We start from the raw sequence: 22,202 nt of genomic DNA, 5'->3' as shown, positions 1-22,202 counted from the left end.
AGCCTCTGTCTGTTTTTTGGGGATGGGTACCTGTAGTGAGCAGTTCACACTCGCTACTTAAAACCCCAGTTGGAGCTCAGCTGAGCTATATTTGCTTGCTGGGAGAGAGCTTCTCTCTGGCACCACGAGGCTTTGCAGCTCGGGCTATGGGGGAGGGGGTCTCCCGACCTGGTTCCGCAGGTTTTACTTACAGATTTTATGCTGTGTTCTCAGGCATTCCTCCCAACTCAGGTTGGTGCATGATGAGTGGATGGTCTCGTTTGTCCCCCCGCAGTTATTTTTGATTATTTACTAGTTGTTTCTGGTTTTTTGTATTTGTTCCAGGGGGACTACTTAGCTTCCACTCCTCTCTATGCCGCCATCTTGCCCCTCCCCTCAAAATCTCAATGAATCTTTAAAAAAAACAAAACACCTGTTTCTGTAAGAAACCATGGCCACCAATGAGTATAGTTAATTTTTATGCTGCTGGTTAGATGAGCTGTTCTAAGCATCATGATAGATACTGGGACCTCAGAAAAGACACACAACATGTGGTTCAACAAGATACCATTAGGATGGGACACTGAACAATTATTTTATTCCTTAAAATATTCATATTGTTCTATATGATGTTACTATGGTGTGGACTGGAGTTCTAGCTGCTGACTTGTCATATCGTTTTAGTCAAGTACTTTGTTCCTATTGACTGGTTTGGAAATTTTGCAAGCTTATGTACCATTATTTAGCAGGCAAAAATGAAGCCCATCTTCACTGACTCCACTATTCATTATATATCTACAATGTGCCAGCCTTTTTTGGCACCAAGAATAAAAAGATAATTGGGACAGTCCTTGCCCTTGGAGAGTTTGCAATGTATTTAAGAAATCACAATGGAAGGGTTTTAGGAGAGATTTTGGATTCACTGGATATATTTGGATACATTAAAATTTTAAAGCTAATGCAAATACTTCAGAGTTCTTTATTATTAAAAATATTCAGAAGTCTAAATTTCTTAACAAAAATATCTCAACAAATTGTATTTGCCAGAAATAGAGTCTAGAAGGAGAATGGGGAGGTGAGACAATCCGAGGAGGGGAGGAAGTCCCCTACATAGGCAAACCTTCCAGCTTGGCTCGGTTCTTATTCCTTTTGCATTTCTTCTCTCCAGTCCCTTCTACCCTAGCATGGTGGAAGAAGTCCATACGGCTGTTGGTCTAGGTAATTTGGGGAACTTAAGTCAAAAATAAGTAAATAAGGGCAAAACAGGTTTTCAACGAGTTCGATTTATAAAATTTTCCTGGAGGGTCAATCCACTATGCAGGTTACGCTGTGAGGGACAAGATGAAAAAGACTAAGTCCTTTATCTCTAGGAGCTTCCAGATATTGTGTTCTCAGAGCTTATTCATTAGATAATTGCACAGCTTTTCAATTCATTTGCCCTGTGTAGACATGGCTTGAAAAACATTGCTATTTCACAGACTTCTGAGGGAAGGGGAGCTCAATTACAAAGCCTAATTGTTATTCATTTATATCTAGACTGTCTGGCACAAAGCAAGTAGCCAGGAAATTGTCATTGAATGAATGCATAAATACTCCAATTTGAAGGTAAACATGGGTCACCCCAAAATCCCCTAGCATTTTTATACTTCTTTATATCCAGGTATTTTCTTGTTTGTTTATCCCCAAATCAACCCAGAGTAAGGCAAGGCAGGTAATAATCCCAGCCCTATTTCAGATAGACTTTCAGAGACCCAAGACCACACATTTTAGCAAGTTATCGAGTGACAAACCTATATGGGTCTTATGGTTTGCAGTTTGTGTTTTTAATAACAACAGAAATGTGGATGAGAGACCTGACAGCCACAGAAAGTTCCAGGGCTCTGGACAGCCTTGGAAGGCCAAGGAGAAAGTCCTACCACTTCTTTCTTTACACTGGGAAAGCATTTAAGAAAATTAGCACACTAGTGGCAGCTGGAGAGTTGGCTCCTCAGGAGAATGACTGCAAGCAATGTCTCAGGCCAAGAAGATGGATGGGGCCCAATTATGCACCGAAGTTGACGCATAAATGGAATCATGCCCAGTTTCACTGCCCTTTCTTCAAAGCTGTCATTGATGGATGAGTATCTAAATGTTTTTGGTTAAAAAGAAAACAAGAAGAAAAGAAAGAAAGAAGAAAATAAAACAAACAAACAAAACCCAAAAAAACAAAACAAAAAACTCTTCCTACCCTAAACTGACATATGTAGTCAAGGAACGGTAGAACCAGATCAGGCCTGGGAGCAAGGCAGGCCTATCAAACTAGTCCTTGATAATTATTTGCAAAGTTATACAATTTTTTTTTTTTCAAGATGAATTTCAATTTAATGCAAGGATTTCATTGAAAACCCAAATTGCTGCCAGTTGGCCATGCCCCATCTGCTGCTGGAGGAGCACTGGTACGGGGCAAACTTGTTCAAATTTTCATCTTCACCTGCCAAAACAAGGCTTCTTCCCCAATTAAAATGGCCCTTTCATTTTAAAGTAGTAAACAATGTCTATTTCATCTGAGGGAGATACACAGAAGAAAATCACCGAACCTAATCACTGAGTTACATGATGGTAGAGTCAGAGACAATGGAACTTGGAGGATGTGCTCAAGAGGCTCCTCCGCTGTTGGAGAGAGGTGGGTCCTCTTGGGGTCACTGCCGTCAGGAGGTGGTATCCACAGCAGCCTTCAAAACCCAAACCAAACAATTCTGTTTTACTTCATGTCTACCCAACACACTTAAAAAAAAAAAAAAAAAAAAAAAAGGCTAATAATTATCAGTTTGAAGAGGTAAGAACTGCACAGCTCCTCAGATGGCCTCGTTTCTTCACCTTGCTCTGTGATTATCTTCTGAAAATGGGGACAAGTTGGCATACACTGAGTGGTGTTAACAGGATGCTGTTGCTTCCACCTTCTCAGGGTGGGCCAAATGGCACTGTGCGGCCTGGTCAGTGGTGCAACTCGGCAACAGACCAAGAAACCATGTTGTACTGGTTTGTATATATTATGTGCCCCAAAAAATCCATATGCTTTGATGCAGTCTTGTGGGGGCAGACATATTAGTGGGGATTAAGTTCAAACGTTTGGATTAGGGTGTTTCCATGGAGATGTGTCCCACCCAATGGTGGGTGATGACTCTGATTGGATAATTTCCACGGAGGTGTTACCCCACGCATTCAGGGTGGGTCTAAATTAAATCACTGGAACCATATAAATGAGCTGACAAACAGAAGGAACTCAGTGCAGTGCAGCTGAGAGCGACATTTTGAAGAGGAGCTACAGCCAAGAGGGACACTTTGAAGAATGCACTGGAACTGAGAGAGGAGCTTCAGCTTACAGAGACATTTTGGAGATGGACTTTGAAAGCAGACTTTTGCTCCAGAGAAGCTAAAAGAGGACAAATGCCCCAAGAGCAACCGAGAGGGACATTTTGGAGAGAAGCTGAAGCCTAGAGAGGAATGTCCTGGGAGAAAGCCATTTTGAATCCAGAACTCTGGAGCAGATGCCAGCCATGTGCCTTCCCAGTTAACACAGGTTTTCTAGACACCATTGGCCATCCTCCAGTGAAGGTACCCGATTACTGATGCCTTACCTTGGGCACTTTATGGCCTTAAGACTGTAACTTTGTAACCAAATGAATCCCCTTTATAAAAGCCAATCCATTTCTGGTGTTTTGCATTCCAGCAGCATTAGCAAACTAGAACACATGTTGAAGATTCACTTTCTTCTCTAGTCTGGATATAAAGTATATTCATTTCCTAGGGCTGCCATAATGAATGACCACAAACGAGGTGTCTTACACAACAGAAATTTATTCTCTCCCAGTTCTGGGGGCTAGGAGGTCTGAAATCGTGTCACAGGGCCATTCTCCCTCTGAAGTTTCTAGGGGAGAAGCCTTCCTTGCCTCCTCCCAGCTTCTGGTGGCTTTTCCAAGCAGTCCTTGGTGTTCCTTGACATTTCTTGGCTTGTAGCTGCATCCCTCCAATCTCCGCCTCTGTGTCTGCACATAGCCTTCCCTAATTGTCTCTGTCTCCAAATCTCCCTCTCTTTATAAGGACATCAGTCAGTGGGTGTAGGGTCTGTCTCATGTAAGTTGTTTATTTCTGCAAAGACCTTATGAATAAGTAACATCACAGATTCTGAGGGGATGTGAATTTTGAGGGGACACTCTTCAACCCACTACACACAGTGTCCAGGCTGTGTTCATGCTTCACTTGTACTCGGTCAAATAGGCATTTATGAAATGTAAGGCATTTTTAACCATTTGAGTATGGTTATTAAACTAGGACAGAGGTGGCTGCGATGGACACAGTGACCTTCAAGCCAATACAGGCAAGACCAACCCAGAGCATCCTTCACGACTACTGAACAAGAAACCCATGGAGACGGTTTTAAAAAGAAATTTCCAACAGACAGCTTTGCCCAGACCATGTCCTTGACAGCTGCTGCATTTGGCCCCAGCTCCAGCAAGATAACATGCCTCCATAATAGCTGGCTGGGTCTGCCTGGAGCAAGTCTGACCTCCCTTAAGCAAAAATAAATCTCTCTTCATTAAATGATCGTGTTTTCCACTTTCCTCAAGGAACATGAGATACTAAGTGACAAAATTTAAAGACAACAGCTGTGAACCCTCAGAGTCCGTATCTCTTGGCCAATTAATTATAGGTCTGCCTAGTTCACGATGAGCTGCAGGTCAAATACATAAGACTGTCTTCCTTCCCACATCCCATAAGCCAGGAATAACCATGGTAAAAGTCCCCAAATATTTCAATCCCTACAAATAAAATTATGATGCATTTGGCTAAGTCAGAAATAAAGTGGGGAGAAAAAGCAGTATTTGCTAGCCAGAGAACGACCACTTCAAACACGCTTGTCTTCCTTCTCACACTATTCAGTGCATGAAAACACAGAAGTTGATGTTCAAAGTCACCCGAAGGTATATTTATTGAGGGAAGCTGCCTGAACAAAAAATGACTCATTTTGGTAAATCCAACCAATATCATGATATTGGTCCTTGGAGGGTACCACCCATCCATCAACCAATGGATCCAATAATCTTTTACCAAAAATAGTCTATGTGCCAGACCCTGCCTTTGACCCCATTTTTGTTAGCAACTGTCCTCAAGGGAGGACTTGCGACATTTTATGGCCCTTTTGGCCATATCCCATCAATGAAAGGCCTCATCCTGAGAGGTGGGGCAAACTAGAGATAGGGCTTCTCTGAATTTGAGTCTCTCACTTGTAAAATGTTTTGTCTTTCTCCTGGTCCCAAACCTAGCACCTGCAGATACATCTAACTCTTAACTCCCCAGGGAGATTAGGGTGATGAAAATCTCAGCCTCAACAGAGCAGGGCACATTTCAGCTTGCGTTTGCCTAACACAGTCCCACCATTTCCTTGCATGCCTACTGTTATCCTAATAATACAGAAGTTGGTGATCTAGAGCTCACTTTAAATGAGCATGCTTACTGTCAAGAAATTTTTCTGTGCACATACCAGCAAAGTCCTTAAAGCCAGGTTGAATGGTCTCCCATTGGTCAAATCTGGGACAATTTGAGCATCAAAATAAAAAATGAGAGTAATAAGTTATATGACCCACTGAATACAACAGAAAAACATGAGGCCAAAATGATGTAAAGAAATAAATGAAAAAATTGAAATATTGATGAGAAAAAGGATGTCTCCAAATTATTAGTTACAAAGGGAAAAAGAGTAACTTTCCAGTGGGGAAGACTGGCAGATACCACCTAAATTAAGTGATCAAAATGAACATCATCACTCATGGGACAAACTGCCACCTAAAATGATGCAATGAGAACAACACCATCACATCAATGACATTCCTTGTTCTTAAACTGTTTAAGAACAACAATCCAGGGAAAGAGTTCTGTTCTCACATCAAACACAACCAGCTGTGAGTCTTGGTTTAAAGGAGATGACACTGAGCTGAGGAGGAAGCAATTTTTAATTTTTGTTTTCCTTTCAACACCTATTTTCTGGAGAAAAAAACATGCTATATAAAAGTAGTTGACTGGCCAAAGGAATGGATGCCATGTTTACTTTATATTCTTTGATCAAAATCTTTTACCTGCCACTACGGGAGATTTCCGCTCATCCAGGAGCTGGATGGAGGTGCTTGCTGTCACCACATTGCTTTTGTTGACTGTTCCTGTAAGAAGTGAAACCACCATGACAAAAATGGAAATAGTTACAATATACCCATTAAGAGAGCAACTGTATTGGCCAACAGTCACCAATTTGGCAAATTGTGCTGGGGCTTGGTTCCCAGAACCCCAGGAAATCTGGGCTGTGGGAGATCTGCTAAGTCTGTTAGGCCATTAGTCCCACATAGCCAGTCCTCTCAGCTTAAAGAGCCAATGCACGGAGCGCTGACTACCCGTGAGGGGAAGGTCCAGCCTCTTCACTTTGAAATTACTGACCGCCCATGGAGGAACCACATTGTCGGAAGTTCGTGGTTACTAACTGCAGTGTTTACATGTGTCAGCAATCATATTTATATTGGTTCTCTAAATATAGCCAGAGTGAGCTGTATGAGATGAACTTTGAAATTATTTAATGAGTTGGGAGCTTTAGCTTTGACTCGTTGAAACTTTTTTTTTTTAATTAAATTCAGTTTTATTGAAATACATTCACACACCATACAATCATCCATGGTATACAATCCACTGTCCACAGTATGATAACATAGTTATGCGTTCATCACCACAATCTATCTCTGAACATTTTCCTTACATCAGGAAAGAACCAGAACAAGAATAGAAAATAAAAGTGAAAAAAGAACACCCAAATCATCCTCCCATCCCACCCCATTTGTCCTTTAGTTTTTATCCCCATTTTTGTACTCATCCATACACTAGATAAAGGGGGTGTGATTCACAAGGTCTTCACAATCACACTGTCACCCCTTGTAGTCTACATTATTATATAATTGTCTTCAGGAGTCCAGACTGCTGGGTTGGAGTTTGGTAGTTTCAGGTATTTACTTCTAGCTATTCCAATACATTAAAACCTAAGAGGTGTTATCTATATAGTGCATAAGAATGTCCACCAGAGTGACCTCTCGACTCCATTTGAAATCTCTCAGCCACTGAAACTATTTCGTCTCATTTTGCATCCCCCTTTTGGTCAAGAAGATACTCTCAGTCCCACGATGCCGGGTCCACATTCATCCCCGGGAGTCATATTCAGCATTGCCAGGGAGATTTACAACCCTGGGAGTTGGGTCCCACGTAGGGGGGAGGGCAGCGAGTTCACCTGTCGAGATGGCTCAGTTAGAGAGAGAGAGGGCCACATCTGAGCAACAAAGAGGTACTCAGGGGGAGACTCTTAGGCACAATTACATGCAAGTTTAGACTCTCCATTGCGGTAACGAGCTTCATAAGGGTAAGTCCCATGATTAAGCGCTCAGCACATCAAACCGCCAGTCCCAATGTTTGTGACAACATCAACACCAGTCCAGGTGAGGATGTCCAACACATCCGCACCTTCCCCCAGATCCTCGGGGCTGGGGAGGGGGAGGCTGTAAATATATTTTATTATCTGCCCAAATTACTCTGGGATGTCTCACTATTTCACTCCAGCCTATACTAACCTACCGTATCTCAATTCCTATTCAAAGTTCCATGCAATTGTGGTGTTTGAACAAATCGACTGTAGAGTTGTACCGTTTAGAAAATTTAGATCCTGTACCAAATAGATATCTCTTCCCTTGGTCTCATATTTGACTTGGTTAAATTTTTACTGATCTATAAAATTCTGATTTCAAGCCTAGTTTTTCTGAGCCAAACAATTCTAAACAGAGATAGAGCTGGAATGCAACCCTTACTCCATTAATATGGTAACAATATGGTATTAGTGTTAAGAGATTTCCAATTACTAACAATGGATCCAACCCCTATGAATTAAAAGCTGCTGAGTATGAATTTTGAACGCTGTAGTTAATAATTGTTAGTCCAGGGCCTGGCTTATAAAAGGTGCTCATTGAATGTGAGTTGAATAGAATCCAATTGAATTGTGACGCAGGGAAAAGGCAGACCTGAATTTGAATGTACTTATGACCAAAGCAATTAAGAATTTCCTCCTGGTCCAAGTCTAAGCAGGAATAAAAACCAGTTTCTCCAGTGTGTAGAGAAAATGAGAGCAAGCTCCATAACAACAAATTTCACTTGATGAGTTTTAATATTTTCCAAGAATCAAAAGGGGCTGTCAAATCTCCCAGGATGTTGTGTCATCCATAACTTTACTGTGAATAAGGTAAATTTCCTTTCATTTTATGATGAAATTGGAAATGCAATGAAAACTCCATTTACCAAAATAACAACTCAAAAACAACTTTAATTAATCAGAATTTGTCTTTCCCAGACGTTATACTATGTAGGAAAAACAGTGAATAATAACAAAACTAATTGGTATGAGGACCATCCTATACACAAAACAGTTTTGGGGAATGCCCTCATCTCCCATGGCTTCTCCTCCCTGTTCAGCTTTGGGCAAAAGCCACCATGTCACAAAAGGGTAACTTGATGATTCTCAGCCAGATCACAAGTTCTAATTTTTCTTTAGAGGATGTGAAGAAGGAACTTCCTTGAGATTGCTTGATGGAAGATATTATTGATAGGTGAGCAGCAGAATGAGAAAGTCCACTACCTCTTTGTATGTATTTTCAGCAATAAAGTGTGATTCGGATAAATGTAAAGAAAGAGGTCTCAGTCACCTGGAAATTTATATTTGAGAATGGATACACGTGTATGGGCATGCATACACATAGGCCTAATCAGCAAAGGAACATAGACTCAAAGATTCTTAAACCTAAAAGGGACCTAATAGATTACCTAGTCTGAAATATCACTTAGTAAGGGAATTACTTTAACTATATCTGGACTTTTCTTGAATATCTTTACGAGTGAGGGAACCTCTTCCTCATGAACCCATTCAACTTATTATCAGTCAACTCTTGTCATGTTTTCTGTGAACTTCAAAAGTGTTCTTTCTGAAAATGTCTTTAGCAGGGAAATGATAAAGCATTAAGACCCAGGGAGAAGATACTCCTCACAGAGCTCTGGAGATCCCCCTCACCCCCCTTAGGGTTAAGTTAATAATGCTACCAAGAGACGGATACAAAAGGCCCTAATACAAAATATAACTATAGACTGAACTGTCCAGAGCAATCTAAGTTTAGAGAACCAGGTCCCATTCATCTCTGAAGTTTCTGGAAAACCCAGGATAGGCCTTATACATAATGAGCACTGAAAATATCAGATGTGTGAGAGAAAGTAAAGCCAAGTCTGATTGAAAATCATTTCCAGCTTGTTTTGCTTCTAAAACTGGCTGAAATAAGAATGCACTGAGTTCTTTTTGAAGGGAGATCACCTTAATTTTTTTCGTAACACTATAAAATCTTAGGACTGGAAAAATCATCAGCTACTTGCCTGTCATGGTGAGCACAGGTTACAGGTGTCTTAGTCCTTTGCCTGCATACCAATTTAAACTAACTCAGTTCAGAAGGGAATTGTAGGCCTCTGAAGTGATGTGACTTGTTGAAGACTCTAGCAAAGGATTACGCCTGCCTTAACTTTCTCTAAGTGGGTCCACGAAAACATTAAATAACAAACAAACAAACAAACAAAAAAAACTACTGAGATGCTTACATTCAAATTCCATGGGGTACAAAATATCAGTCCTGCTTCTCAAAACGCTCTTTGCCCAGTTTCATTAGACAAAAACCTTCATTTTATTTTGGGCTGTTACACTTATGGAACAGGTTCACTGCTTCAGCATTGACCCAATATTTGGCATTGGCTCTGAAGGCTGAACTTGGCTTCCCAACTATTCAGGGAGCTCCCTCCCTTCCCCAGCCCTTCCCTTCTGCACACATGGCCCAGGCTAGCGGGACCAGACAGAGCAGCCCACCCCCACCCCCGATTCCTCCAACAAGAGCACCCACCTGTGCTGAACGGGATCGAGTAGACAAAGCTGCCTGGAATCTGCTCGGCGGCTCTTCGGTACCAGAGAGGGAAATGGTCTGCGTTGAAAATGTTCTCCTTGTCTCCAGCTTTCAGGAAGTCCCTTGAAATGAAAAGGATTAAGAAGAGTATCACACCACTCAGCAAGGAAAAGGACACCTGTGCATCCCAACAGGCTTTTTTCAGATAAACCCAGTCTTGGCTTTTAAAGTCTCAACCTGCCTTTCCCAGTACAAAGGGGACCTGGATCAAAATTTGACACCCCAGATTATTTAAAAATATCTTGTAGTGCTCTGGTAGTAGATTCCAAGTGGGTGAAATTATTTTTCTTATTATATCTAGTGAACTAATCCTTAAAATCTGGAGAAAGCAAGCAAAGCCTCCAAAAATCATATCAGAAGACCAATGGGTGGTTCCTTTCAAACAGAAGTCATTGTCTTGTCTAAAACACATACACATGCACATATCCCTTGGGAGGATCAACTGCTTAAGCATATTGCAGCCTTCGTAGAAAAAAGTATAAAAGGGTGAAAGCGTACTCTGTCGGAAACTTTGTTCCCTTCTTCATGTATCCACCTCTGCTCCAGCCAAACAGGATTGCTCATGGTCCCTTCTGGAAATCCCTTGCCCTCTCCCATCTTCCTGACTTTTGCTCATGGTGCTTCCTTCTGTCCGAAAGGCCATATGCATTCTCCTCCCCATTTGTTCCACTCAAATCATTCTTGTTTCAAGTGCACCTCAGTACTGCATACCACATAAATGCACAAAGCCACACGCAAGTTACCCCCTTTCTGGGTCCCCACAGCCTGGGGCCCTCTCACATGGCTTTCTCTTTCCTTGGCCTTATCTGCACACTTGTCATGTACCCACTCCCAAGCTTCCCAAGATCTTTGAGGACAGAGCTTTTCTTCACATTTCTGTGTATCTCTCCAGCTTAAACTTATACTGAAATCCTAGTGAGTGTTGGTTGATTTGATTTACCTCTGAAGAGTCACATTTTACTCTCCACCACCTAAGTGCCCCAACTTGATTGTTACGGTACAACTCAGGGCTAGAAAATGACTGGCTAGTCCACACCCTGCAGAGACATTCAGGAAAGGAGACCAATCAGGGAACAATGTGTACATTGCGAAAAGGCCATCAGTCACACCAGAGATGGCACCACTTTCAATTCAGTCGTTTGTAGCACAGAGTTGGATCAGATAGACTGTGGTGAGAAATACTCAAATATTCTATTTTTGTTGGGAATGGTCACATTTATATGTTAAGTTGTAATTTGCTGGTTATTAGTAACTAATTGAAATTGGCATCCAATTCAGGAAAGCATTCTTTAATTGCAGGGCATGGACAACCAGTGATCCCTTGACCCCTTCCAAAGATGGAGAGGAAGCCCATGCTAACAGAGACACCTCTCAAAGTCCTTACATGGCACTGGGATCTACCTCCCTGGAACTTTTACCAGCATGTCCTGATTCCTCTCTGTGAGCAGACCCTATCCTTCCAAGTATCCCCAGGGCCTGGCACTCAGCAGGCCTTCACTGTACACTTAATGATCACAAGTTGTTAAGTTCTTCAAGAATTAAAAACAATTTCCTATGTCTTTTCTAGATAATATTTCCCAATTCTTTCAAAACCCCCACCAGCATGGCCACCTTCTTACATTGATGCTCTACTCTGCTAATATTCCTATTACATTTGTGCTACCTCGAACTGGTCAGAGTAGATCAAAAATGGTCTGACACTGTCACCTACTCTTGTTTACTGACACTCAGCAATGTAAAGATGCTCCAGAAATTAAAGTTGTTTTTTCTTTTTTTTTTTCATATGGCAAAGCAGTTGGCTTTCATTCAGAAGGTTGACTTGGCAGTCATTAATGGGATTGAAAGGGTATAGAGAGCCCTGCACTATTCAGAATGCTCAAGAAAAGGACTCCCAAGCTGAATGTGACAGACAAGCCCCTCTTGGCACTGCTATATTCAGTGGTAATGTTTTCTGATCTTAAAATCATCTAGTTCCATACATATTGAAATTTCCCCCTTTTTTTCTTTTATTTTTTCTTTATATATGAGATTCTTTATAAGCCTGACTTGGACAGGTGTGCTAAGGAACCTCTGCTGCTCAGCCTAGGCAGGATGAATGGACCAGGGCCACAGCCTCAGCTGAGCAGAAGCCATTTTTACCCATGTCAGTTCTGTCCAGAGGTGAGAGGAGTACAACCCCAGGGGAGAAGGTGCCCTTTCCACGCAGCAGTGAATGGTGAAGAAAGGTAGCCTTTGTCCAGAGTCACAGTACATGGGACTTGGATAGAAAATGTGAGGTGCTCCTCACTTAGATGGATGGTGGCATTCAGGCTTTGGGGATGGGGATGTGACAGGTATTAAATACTGCATAGCTGGGTATCCAGTGTCCTGTTGCCTGTTGCCTGGGACTATGCTGGCACAGGGCAGCAAGCAAGAGCCTGCAACACTTGATCTCCACTAGTTCTGGTGTTAATGTGAAAGGCTTGTGTTGCTGGGAAACCCTGGAGGCCACTGCCAACCATTAAGCAGTGATTCAGGAGGAAGTAGGGAGGAGAGACCTGATTTTGCAGAATCCTAAAAATGTTGTTCAGGTAGAAAAGAGCCTTCTGGGTAAGAGGGAAGCCTACTTCTGGGGACTAGAGGCTGTTGTGGTGTGTACAACAGATTATGTAAATTTGGGGCAGAGCTGGGTGACCTTGAGTCTCTGTGCCTCCATTTACTCATCTACAAAATAGAAATAATACTGTACCTCACCGGATACTGTCAGAATTACCTAACACTCTATGTGAAAGGGCCATGTAAACAGAAAATGGGCTTCAACAAATATATGGGTTATTAAAGCCCAACAGTTTCCTTCATTCTCTGAGGTTCTAATGGTCATCTCTTGCACCTGGACTGGTTTGGCGACCAGGATACATGCCGGAAAGGGTGACATCACTGGGTGCTCTACGTGTGGTGACACAGGAGGGCAACCGGAGGCAGAGACCCTACTGTGGACATTGGGGATGACGGGCGGTGGGTCGCTGAGGCCATGAGTTATAACTGACCTGCTTCCGGATGCAGGTGGTTGGGGCAGGAGAGGCGATCTCAGTGTAGGAAGCAGACACAGGACAAGTTAGCTCTGGGATGGGACCTTTATATTATCTAGTACTTTTCCCAATACTTGAAGCTTTTCCTTGCATGCCTTGGTCAAAAAAATAAAGTCAGAAATTCTAAAAGCTTTCCAGCCCTGGCTAAGAGAGCGTATAAAAATAGTTGGGTCTCAGTGAATAACATTTGATGGGAGGGACAGTGGTGAGTAAAAGACCCTAAAACAGTAGTTGTTAAGGTGCCTCTGTATGGGCCAATGAAATGAGTCTCCTGAAGGCAGCAGGATCACTTCTCCATCCAGACATTCACGGGGTACCCACTCTGGGTCGCGGTGATAACACTGGGCATAAAACACATAATTGTGGGGCTTTTTTTTTTTTTTTTAATTTAATTTTATTTTTTTTAATCATTTTATTGAGATATATTCACATACCACGCAGACATACAAAACAAATCGTACTTTCGATTGTTTACAGTACCATTACATAGTTGTACATTCATCACCTAAATCAATCCCTGATACCTTCATTAGCACACACACAAAAATAACAAGAATAATAATTAGAGTGAAAAAGAGCAATTGAAGTAAAAAAGAACACTGGGTACCTTTGTCTGTTTGTTTCCTTCCCCTACTTTTCTACACATCCATCCATAAACTAGACAAAGTGGAGTTTGGTCCTTATGGCTTTCCCAATCCCATTGTCACCCCTCACAAGCTACATTTTTATACAACTGTCTTCGAGATTCATGGGTTCTGGGTTGTAGTTTGATAGTTCCAGGTATCCACCACCAGCTACCCCAATTCTTTAGAACCTAAAAAGGGTTGTCTAAAGTGTGCGTAAGAGTGCCCACCAGAGTGATCTCTTGGCTCGTTTTGGAATCTCTCTGCCACTGAAGCTTATTTCATTTCCTTTCACATCCCCCTTTTGGTCAAGAAGATGTTCTCCGTCCCACGATGCCGGGTCTACATTCCTCCCCGGGGGTCATATTCCACATTGCCAGGGAGACTCACTCCCCTGGGTGTCTGATCCCACGTAGGGGGGAAGGCAGTGATTTCACCTTTCAAGTTGGCTTAGCCAGAGAGAGAGGGCCACATCTGAGCAACAAAGAGGCATTCAGGAGGAGACTCTTAGGCACAAATATAGGGAGGCCTAGCCTCTCCTTTGCAGCAACCATCTTCCCAAGGGTAAAACTTATGGTAGAGGGCTCAACCCATCAAAACACCAGTCCCCTATGTCTGTGGTGATGTTAGCAACCATGGAGGTGGGGTAGGCGAATACCCCTGCATTCTCCACAGGCTCCTCAAGGGGGCACTACATCTTTTTTTTTTTTTTTCCTTGTTTTTTTTTTTTTTTTTTTTAACATTCCCTCTATTTTTTTTTTTTTTTTTTTTTTTTTTTTTTTAAATCATCATTTTATTGAGATATATTCACATACCACGCAGTCATACAAAACAAATTGTACTTTCGATTGTTTACAGTACCATTACATAGTTGTACATTCATCACCTAAATCAATCCCTGACACCTTCATTAGCACACACACAAAAATAACAAGAATAATAATTAGAGTGAAAAAGAGCAATTGAAGTAAAAAAGAACACTGGGTACCTTTGTCTGTCTGTTTCCCTCCCCTACTTTTCTACACATCCATCCATAAACTAGACAAAGTGGTGTTTGGTCCTTATGGCTTTCCCAATCCCATTGTCACCCCTCATAAGCTACATTTTTATACAACTGTCTTCGAGATTCATGGGTTCTGGGTTGTAGTTTGATAGTTTCAGGTATCCACCACCAGCTACCCCAATTCTTTAGAACCTAAAAAGGGTTGTCTAAAGTGTGCATAAGAGTGCCCACCAGAGTGACCTCTCGGCTCCTTTTGGAATCTCTCTGCCACTGAAGCTTATTTCATTTCCTTTCACATCCCCCTTTTGGTCAAGAAGATGTTCTCCGTCCCACGGTGCCAGGTCTACATTCCTCCCTGGGAGTCATATTCCACATTGCCAGGGAGATTCACTTCCCTGGGTGTCTGATCCCACGTAGGGGGGAGGGCAGTGATTTCACCTTTCAAGTTGGCTTAGCCAGAGAGAGAGGGCCACATCTGAGCAACAAAGAGGCATTCAGGAGGAGACTCTTAGGCACAAATACAGGGAGGCCTAGCCTCTCCTTTGCAGCAACCGTCTTCCTAAGGGTAAAACTTATGGTAGAGGGCTCAACCCATCAAATCACCAGTCCCCTATGTCTGTGGTCATGTTAGCAACCATGGAGGTGGGGTAGGCGAATACCCCTGCATTCTCCACAGGCTCCTCAAGGGGGCACTACATCTTTTTTTTTTTTTTTTTTCCCCTTTTTTTTCTTTTTTCTTTTTTTTTTTTTTTTTTTTTTTTTTAACTTTCCCTTCTTTTTTCAAATCACCTGTATGAAAAAAAAAATTAAAAAGAAAACAAACATACAATAAAAGAACATTTCAAAGAGACCATAACAAGGGAGTAAGAAAAAGACAACTAACCTAAGATAACTGCTTAACTTCCAACATGTTCCTACTTTACCCCAAGAAAGTTACATAATATAGCAACATTTCAGTGAACTTGTTCCTACTACAACCATCAGAAATTAACAGACCATAGTCATTTCTGGGCATCCCACAACGTTAAATAGCTTATCTGTTCTTCCTGGATTATTGTTCCCCCTTCCTTAATTGCTCTCTACTGCTAGTTCCCCTACATTCTACATTATAAACCATTTGTTTTACATTTTTCAAAGTTCACATTAGTGGTAGCATATAATATTTCTCTTTTTGTGCCTGGCTTATTTCGCTCAGCATTATGTCTTCAAGGTTCATCCATGTTGTCATATGTTTCACGAGATCGTTCCTTCTTACTGCCGCGTAGTATTCCATCGTGTGTATATACCACATTTTATTTATCCACTCATCTGTTGAAGGACATTTGGGTTGTTTCCATCTCTTGGCAATTGTGAATAATGCTGCTATGAACATTGGCGTGCAGATATCTGTTCGTGTCACTGCTTTCCGATCTTCCGGGTATATACCGAGAAGTGCAATCGCTGGATCGAATGGTAGCTCTATATCTAGTTTTCTAAGGAACTGCCAGACTGACTTCCAGAGTGGCTGAACCATTATACAGTCCCACCAACAATGAATAAGAGTTCCAATTTCTCCACATCCCCTCCAGCATTCGTAGTTTCCTGTTTGTTTAATGGCAGCCATTCTAACCGGTGTTAGATGGTATCTCTCTGTGGTCTTAATTTGCATCTCTCTAATAGCTAGTGAAGCTGAACATTTTTTCATGTGTTTCTTGGCCATTTGTATTTCCTCTTCAGAGAACTGTCTTTTCATATCTTTTGCCCATTTTATAATTGGGCTGTCTGTACTATTGTCATTGAGTTGTAGGATTTCTTTATATATGCAAGATATCAGTCTTTTGTCAGATACATGGTTTCCAAAAATTTTTTCCCATTGAGTTGGCTGCCTCTTTACCTTTTTGAGAAATTCCTTTGAGGTGCAGAAACTTCTAAGGTTGAGGTGTTCCCATTTATCTATTTTCTCTTTTGTTGCTTGTGCTTTGGGTGTAAAGTCTAGGAAGTGGCCGCCTAATACAAGGTCTTGAAGATGTTTTCCTACATTATCTTCTAGGAGTTTTATGGTACTTTCTTTTATATTGAGATCTTTGGTCCATTTTGAGTTAATTTTTGTGTAGGGGGTGAGGTAGGGGTCCTCTTTCATTCTTTTGGATATGGATATCCAACTCTCCCAGCCCCATTTCTTGAAAAGACCTTTATGGCTCAGTTCAGTGACTTTGGGGGCCTTATCAAAGATCAGTCGGCCATAGATCTGAGGGTCTATCTCTGAATTCTCAATTCGATTCCATTGATCTATAAGTCTATCTTTGTGCCAGTACCATGCTGTTTTGGCAACTGTGGCTTTATAATAAGCTTCAAAGTCAGGGAGTGTAAGTCCTCCCACTTCGTTTTTCTTTTTTAGAGTGTCTTTAGCAATTCGAGGCATCTTCCCTTTCCAAATAAATTTGATAACTAGCTTTTCCAAGTCTGCAAAGTAGGTTGTTGGAATTTTGATTGGGATTACATTGAATCTGTAGATGAGTTTGGGTAGAATTGACATCTTAATGACATTTAGCCTTCCTATCCATGAACATGGAATATTTTTCCATCTTTTAAGGTCCCCTTCTATTTCTTTTAGTAGAGTTATGTAGTTTTCTTTGTATAGGTCTTTTACATCTTTGGTTAAGTTGATTCCTAGGTACTTGATTTTTTTAGTTGCTATTGAAAATGGTATCTTTTTCTTGAGTGTCTCTTCAGTTTGTTCATTTCTAGCATATAGAAACATTACTGACTTATGTGCATTAACCTTGTATCCCGTTACTTTGCTAAATTTGTTTATTAGCTCTAGTAGGTGTATCGTTGATTTCTCAGGGTTTTCTAGATATAAGATCATATCATCTGCAAACAATGACAGTTTTACTTCTTCTTTTCCAATTTGGATGCCTTTTATTTCTTTGTCTTGCCGGATTGCCCTGGCTAGCACTTCCAGCACAATGTTGAATAACAGTGGTGACAGCGGGCATCCTTGTCTTGTTCCTGATCTTAGAGGGAAGGCTTTGAGTCTCTCACCATTGAGTACTATGCTGGCTGTGGGTTTTTCATATATGCTCTTTATCATGTTGAGGAAGTTTCCTTCAATTCCTACCTTTTGAAGTGTTTTTATCAAAAAGGGATGTTGGATTTTGTCAAATGCTTTTTCAGCATCTATTGAGATGATCAATTGATTTTTCCCTTTCGAGTTTTTAATGTGTTGTAATACATTGATTGATTTTCTTATGTTGAACCATCCTTGCATGCCTGGAATGAACCCCACTTGGTCATGGTGTATGATTTTTTAATGTGTCTTTGGATTCGATTTGCAAGTATTTTGTTGAGGATTTTTGCATCTATATTCATTAGGGAGATTGGCTGGTAGTTTTCCTTTTTTGTAGCATCTTTGCCTGGTTTTGGTATTAGATTGATGTTAGCTTCATAAAATGAGTTAGGTAGTGTTCCATTTTCTTCAATGTTTTGAAAGAGTTTGAGTAAGATTGGTGTCAGTTCTTTCTGGAAAGTTTGGTAGAATTCCCCTGTGAAGCCATCTGGCCCTGGGCATTTATTTGTGGGAAGATTTTTGATGACTGATTGGATCTCTTTGCTTGTGATGGGTTGGTTGAGGTCTTCTATTTCTTCTCTGGTCAGTCTAGGTTGTTCATATGTTTCCAGGAAATTGTCCATTTCTTCTACATTATCCAGTTTGTTGCCATACAGTTGTTCATAGTATCCTCTTATAATTTTTTTAATTTCTTCAGGATCTGCAGTTATGTCACCTTTTCATTCATTATTTTGTTTATATGGGTCTTCTCTCTTTTTGATTTTGTCAGTCTAGCTAGGGGCTTGTCAATCTTGTTGATCTCAAAGAACCAACTTTTGGTGATATTTATCCTCTCTATTGTTTTTTTTGTTCTCGATGTCATTTATTTCTGCTTTAATCCTTGTTATTTCTTTTCTTCTACTTGGTTTAGGATTGGTTTGCTGTTCATTTTCTAGCTTCTTCAGTTGATCCATTAGTTCTTTGATTTTGGCTCTTTCTTCCTTTTTAATATATGCGTTTAGTGCTATAAATTTCCCCCTTAGCACTGCTTTTGCTGCATCCCATAGGTTTTGGTATGTTGTGTTCTCATTTTCATTCGTCTCTATATATTTAGCAATTTCTCTTGCTATTTCTTCTTTAACCCACTGATTGTTTAGGAGTGTGTTGTTTAACCTCCAGGTATTTGTGAATTTTCTAAGTCTCTGATGGTTATTGACTTCTATTGTATTCCATTGTGGTCAGAGAATGTGCTTTGAATAATTTCAATCTTTTTAAATTTATTGAGGCTTGTTTTATGTCCCAGCATATGATCTATTCTGGAGAAAGTTCCGTGAGCACTAGAAAAGTATGTGTATCCTGGTGATTTGGGATGTAATGTCCTGTAAATGTCTGTTAAATCTAATTCATTTATCAGATTGTTTAGGTTTTCAATTTCCTTATTGGTCTTCTGTCTGGTTGATCTATCTATAGGAGAGAGTGATGTGTTGAAGTCTCCCACAATTATTGTGGAAACATCAATTGCTTCCTTTAGTTTTGCCAGTGTTTCTCTCATGTATTTTGTGGCACCTTGATTGGGTGCATAGACATTTACGATTGTTATTTCTTCTTGCTGAATTGCCCCTTTTATTAGTATGTAGTGGCCTTCTTTGTCTCTCAAAACATCCCTGCATTTGAAGTCTATTTTATCTGAGATTAATATTGCTACACCTGCTTTCTTTTGGCTGTAGCTTGCATGAAATATTTTTTTCCATCCTTTCACTTTCAGTTTCTTTGTGTCCCTGTGTCTAAGATGAGTCTCTTGTATGCAACATATTGATGGTTCATTTTTTTTTGATCCATTCTGCAAATCTATATCTTTTAATTGGGGAGTTTAATCCATTTACATTCAACGTTATAACCGTGACGGCATTTCTTGAATCGGCCATCTTATACTTTGGTTTATGTTTGCCATATTTTTCCCTCTCTCTATTAATATCCTTTATTGTACCCATACCGAATCTCTTTAGTACTGAACCTTTCTCCAAGTCTCTCTGTCCTGTCTTTGTTTCTCTGTCTGTAGGGCTCCCTTTAGTATCTCCAGTAGGGCAGGTCTCTTGTTAGCAAATTCTCTCAGCATTTGTTTGTCTGTGAAAAATTTAAGCTCTCCCTCAAATTTGAAGGAGAGCTTTGCTGGATAAAGTATTCTTGGCTGGAAATTTTTCTCACTCAGAATTTTAAATATATCGTGCCACTGCCTTCTCGCCTCCATGGTGGCTGCTGAGTAGTCACTACTTAGTCTTATGCTGTTTCCTTTGTATGTGGTGAATTGCTTTTCTCTTGCTGCTTTCAGAACTTGCTCCTTCTCTTCTGTGTTTGACAGTGTGATCAGTATATGTCTCGGAGTGGGTTTATTTGGATTTATTCTATTTGGGGTTCGCTGAGCATTTATGATTTGTGTATTTATGTTGTTTTGAAGATTTGGGAAGTTTTCCCCAACAATTTCTTTGAATACTCTTCCTAGACCTTTACCCTTTTCTTCCCCTTCTGGGACACCAATGAGTCTTATATTTGGACGTTTCATATTTTCTATCATATCCCTGAGGTCCATTTCGATTTTTTCAATTTTTTTCCCCATTCTTTCTTTTATGCTTTCATTTTCCATTCTGTCATCTTCCAGGTCACTGATTCGTTGTTCAACTTCCTCTAGTCTTGTACTATGAGTGTCCAGAATCTTTTTAATTTGGTCAACAGTTTCTTTAATTTCCATAAGATCATCCATTTTTTTATTTAGTCTTGCAATGTCTTCTTTATGCTCTTCTAGAGTCTTCTCGATTTCCTTCATATCCCATACTATGGTCTCATTGTTCATCTTTAGTTCTTTGAGTAGCTGCTCTAGGTGCTGTGTCTCTTCTGGTATTTTGATTTGGATGCTTGGGCTTGGGTTATCCATATCGTCTGGTTTTTTCATATGCTTTATAATTTTCTGTTGTTTTTGGCCTCGTGGCATTTCCTGAACTTGATAGGGTTCTTTTAGGGTTTGTAGACCTATTGAAGTCCTTATCTGTAATTTATCAGATCTACAGCTTCGTGGAGTACTTTCTCTAACTAACCAGCAGGTGGCGTCCATGAGCCACCTGTTCTCCACAAGCCAGTTCTCCCCTGCTTAGCCTTTTTGGTGAGTGGGGGAGTGAGTCTTGTGGGGCTCAATTGGTGTACCAAGCTTGCGTGTGTAGTTGGTGTTGCCTGCCCTGTATGTGGGGCGCGTTTCTGGGCAGTCGGGGGGGGGTGGCCCTAACAATCAAATCTCCCTGATGATCCTTGAGTTTTAAAGCTGCTGCAATAGTCTAATCCTTCAGTTCAGTCCTGCCACAGTTTGTCTCTGCCACTGACCCACAAGTCTTTGGTATTGGCGTATGGCTCCTGAGACTTGCAAGTGGGCCCCTCTTCCAGGCTGTGCACCCCGGGTCCTCTGTTGAGGGATGACTGTGCTATGTCACAGGTGAGTGCCGTCCCCCCAGGGCAGTTCTGGGCTTCTGGGCTGTGTAGGGAGGCTCCCAGTCTGCTCAAATGATGGCTGAATGGGGCTTTGTTAATTCACACTGCTCCACCTTCCCAGCTCTGGGACAATCAGCTGAGGTTGCAGGGAAGGCTAATGTCCACGCCCAGTTTTGTGGTGTGTGCACTTCCGTCACACTGGGTTGTCTGGGGCAGCTCTGGGCTATGGGGCTGGCAATGGGCAGGAGTGTTTCCTGTCCACCAGGATGGTGGCTGTGAGCAGACACCCCCCTTTTCTTGGGAAGTTGTGGTGTTTAGTGAATTTTCTCAGCCACTGGATTATTGCCTTTTGTCTCAGAGCTCTCTTAGTTCTGCTCTTGACTTGACGTGCCCAAATTGCAATTCTTTGAAGCTTTCTGTATTGGGCTTCTTAGAGTAATTGTTTTAGAAAAAGAAAAAAGGATTTAAAAAAAAAAAAAAAAAAAAAAAAAAAAGGGCCTTCCTCAGAGATCTAATGGGTTATTGAAATGCTAATAGACAAAGCAACCAGGGCCATTAAGGAAAGGTCCACAGGGCAGAGAGATCAGCTTTTCTTCGGGATTTGCATATGCGCCTCAAGGCCTGATCTCCGCCCTTCCCCTTTCTGTGTTCACCAGAACTCCAAAAATCCTCTGCTTTTATTGGAGTTTTTCACGTTTTTTTTTTTTTTTTCTATGCCTGTCTCCTCTCTGCTGGGCTGGCAGCTCTCAGATTCTCTGGTGTCTGGTCTCAGTCTATCTATGGTTGGAGTATGAATCAGTAGAATGAGTTTCCAATAAGGGCTGCCACTGCAGTTCTCCCTTCTCCTTCCCGGAGCTGACAGCCCCTCCTCCCACGGGACTGAGCCTGGCAGGGAGGGGTGCGGGTCCCCTGGCCGCAAAAACTTACAGATTTCGCTGATCTCAGCAGTTCGACATTTTCATGAGTGTTGTATGAAGT

The 22,202-nt window shown here is 41.3% G+C and overlaps 1 protein-coding gene across 7 annotated transcripts in view; it reads right to left on the bottom strand.

Annotated features, from left to right (window-relative positions):
* Positions 1–22,202, bottom strand: part of CACNA2D3 (calcium voltage-gated channel auxiliary subunit alpha2delta 3) — a 1,184,653-nt gene that overhangs the window by 190,607 nt on the left and 971,844 nt on the right. For all 7 annotated transcript variants that reach the window (XR_005210766.1, XM_037798412.1, XM_037798419.1 and 4 more), the window contains 2 exons: positions 9,969–10,090; positions 6,093–6,173 (listed from right to left, as the gene is read on the bottom strand). Coding sequence is in view for 6 of the 7 variants with exons in the window: in XM_037798412.1 (XP_037654340.1) it covers positions 6,093–6,173; positions 9,969–10,090 (203 nt within the window). In the remaining variant the exon portion in view is untranslated. The remainder of the gene's footprint in view (positions 1–6,092; positions 6,174–9,968; positions 10,091–22,202) is intronic.

This window comes from Choloepus didactylus, chromosome 1 (assembly GCF_015220235.1).
Source record: "Choloepus didactylus isolate mChoDid1 chromosome 1, mChoDid1.pri, whole genome shotgun sequence".
Classification (NCBI taxonomy): Eukaryota; Metazoa; Chordata; class Mammalia; order Pilosa; family Megalonychidae; genus Choloepus; species Choloepus didactylus.
The sequence above is the reverse complement of the archived record's forward strand: the minus strand, read 5'-3'. Positions and strand labels throughout refer to the sequence as shown.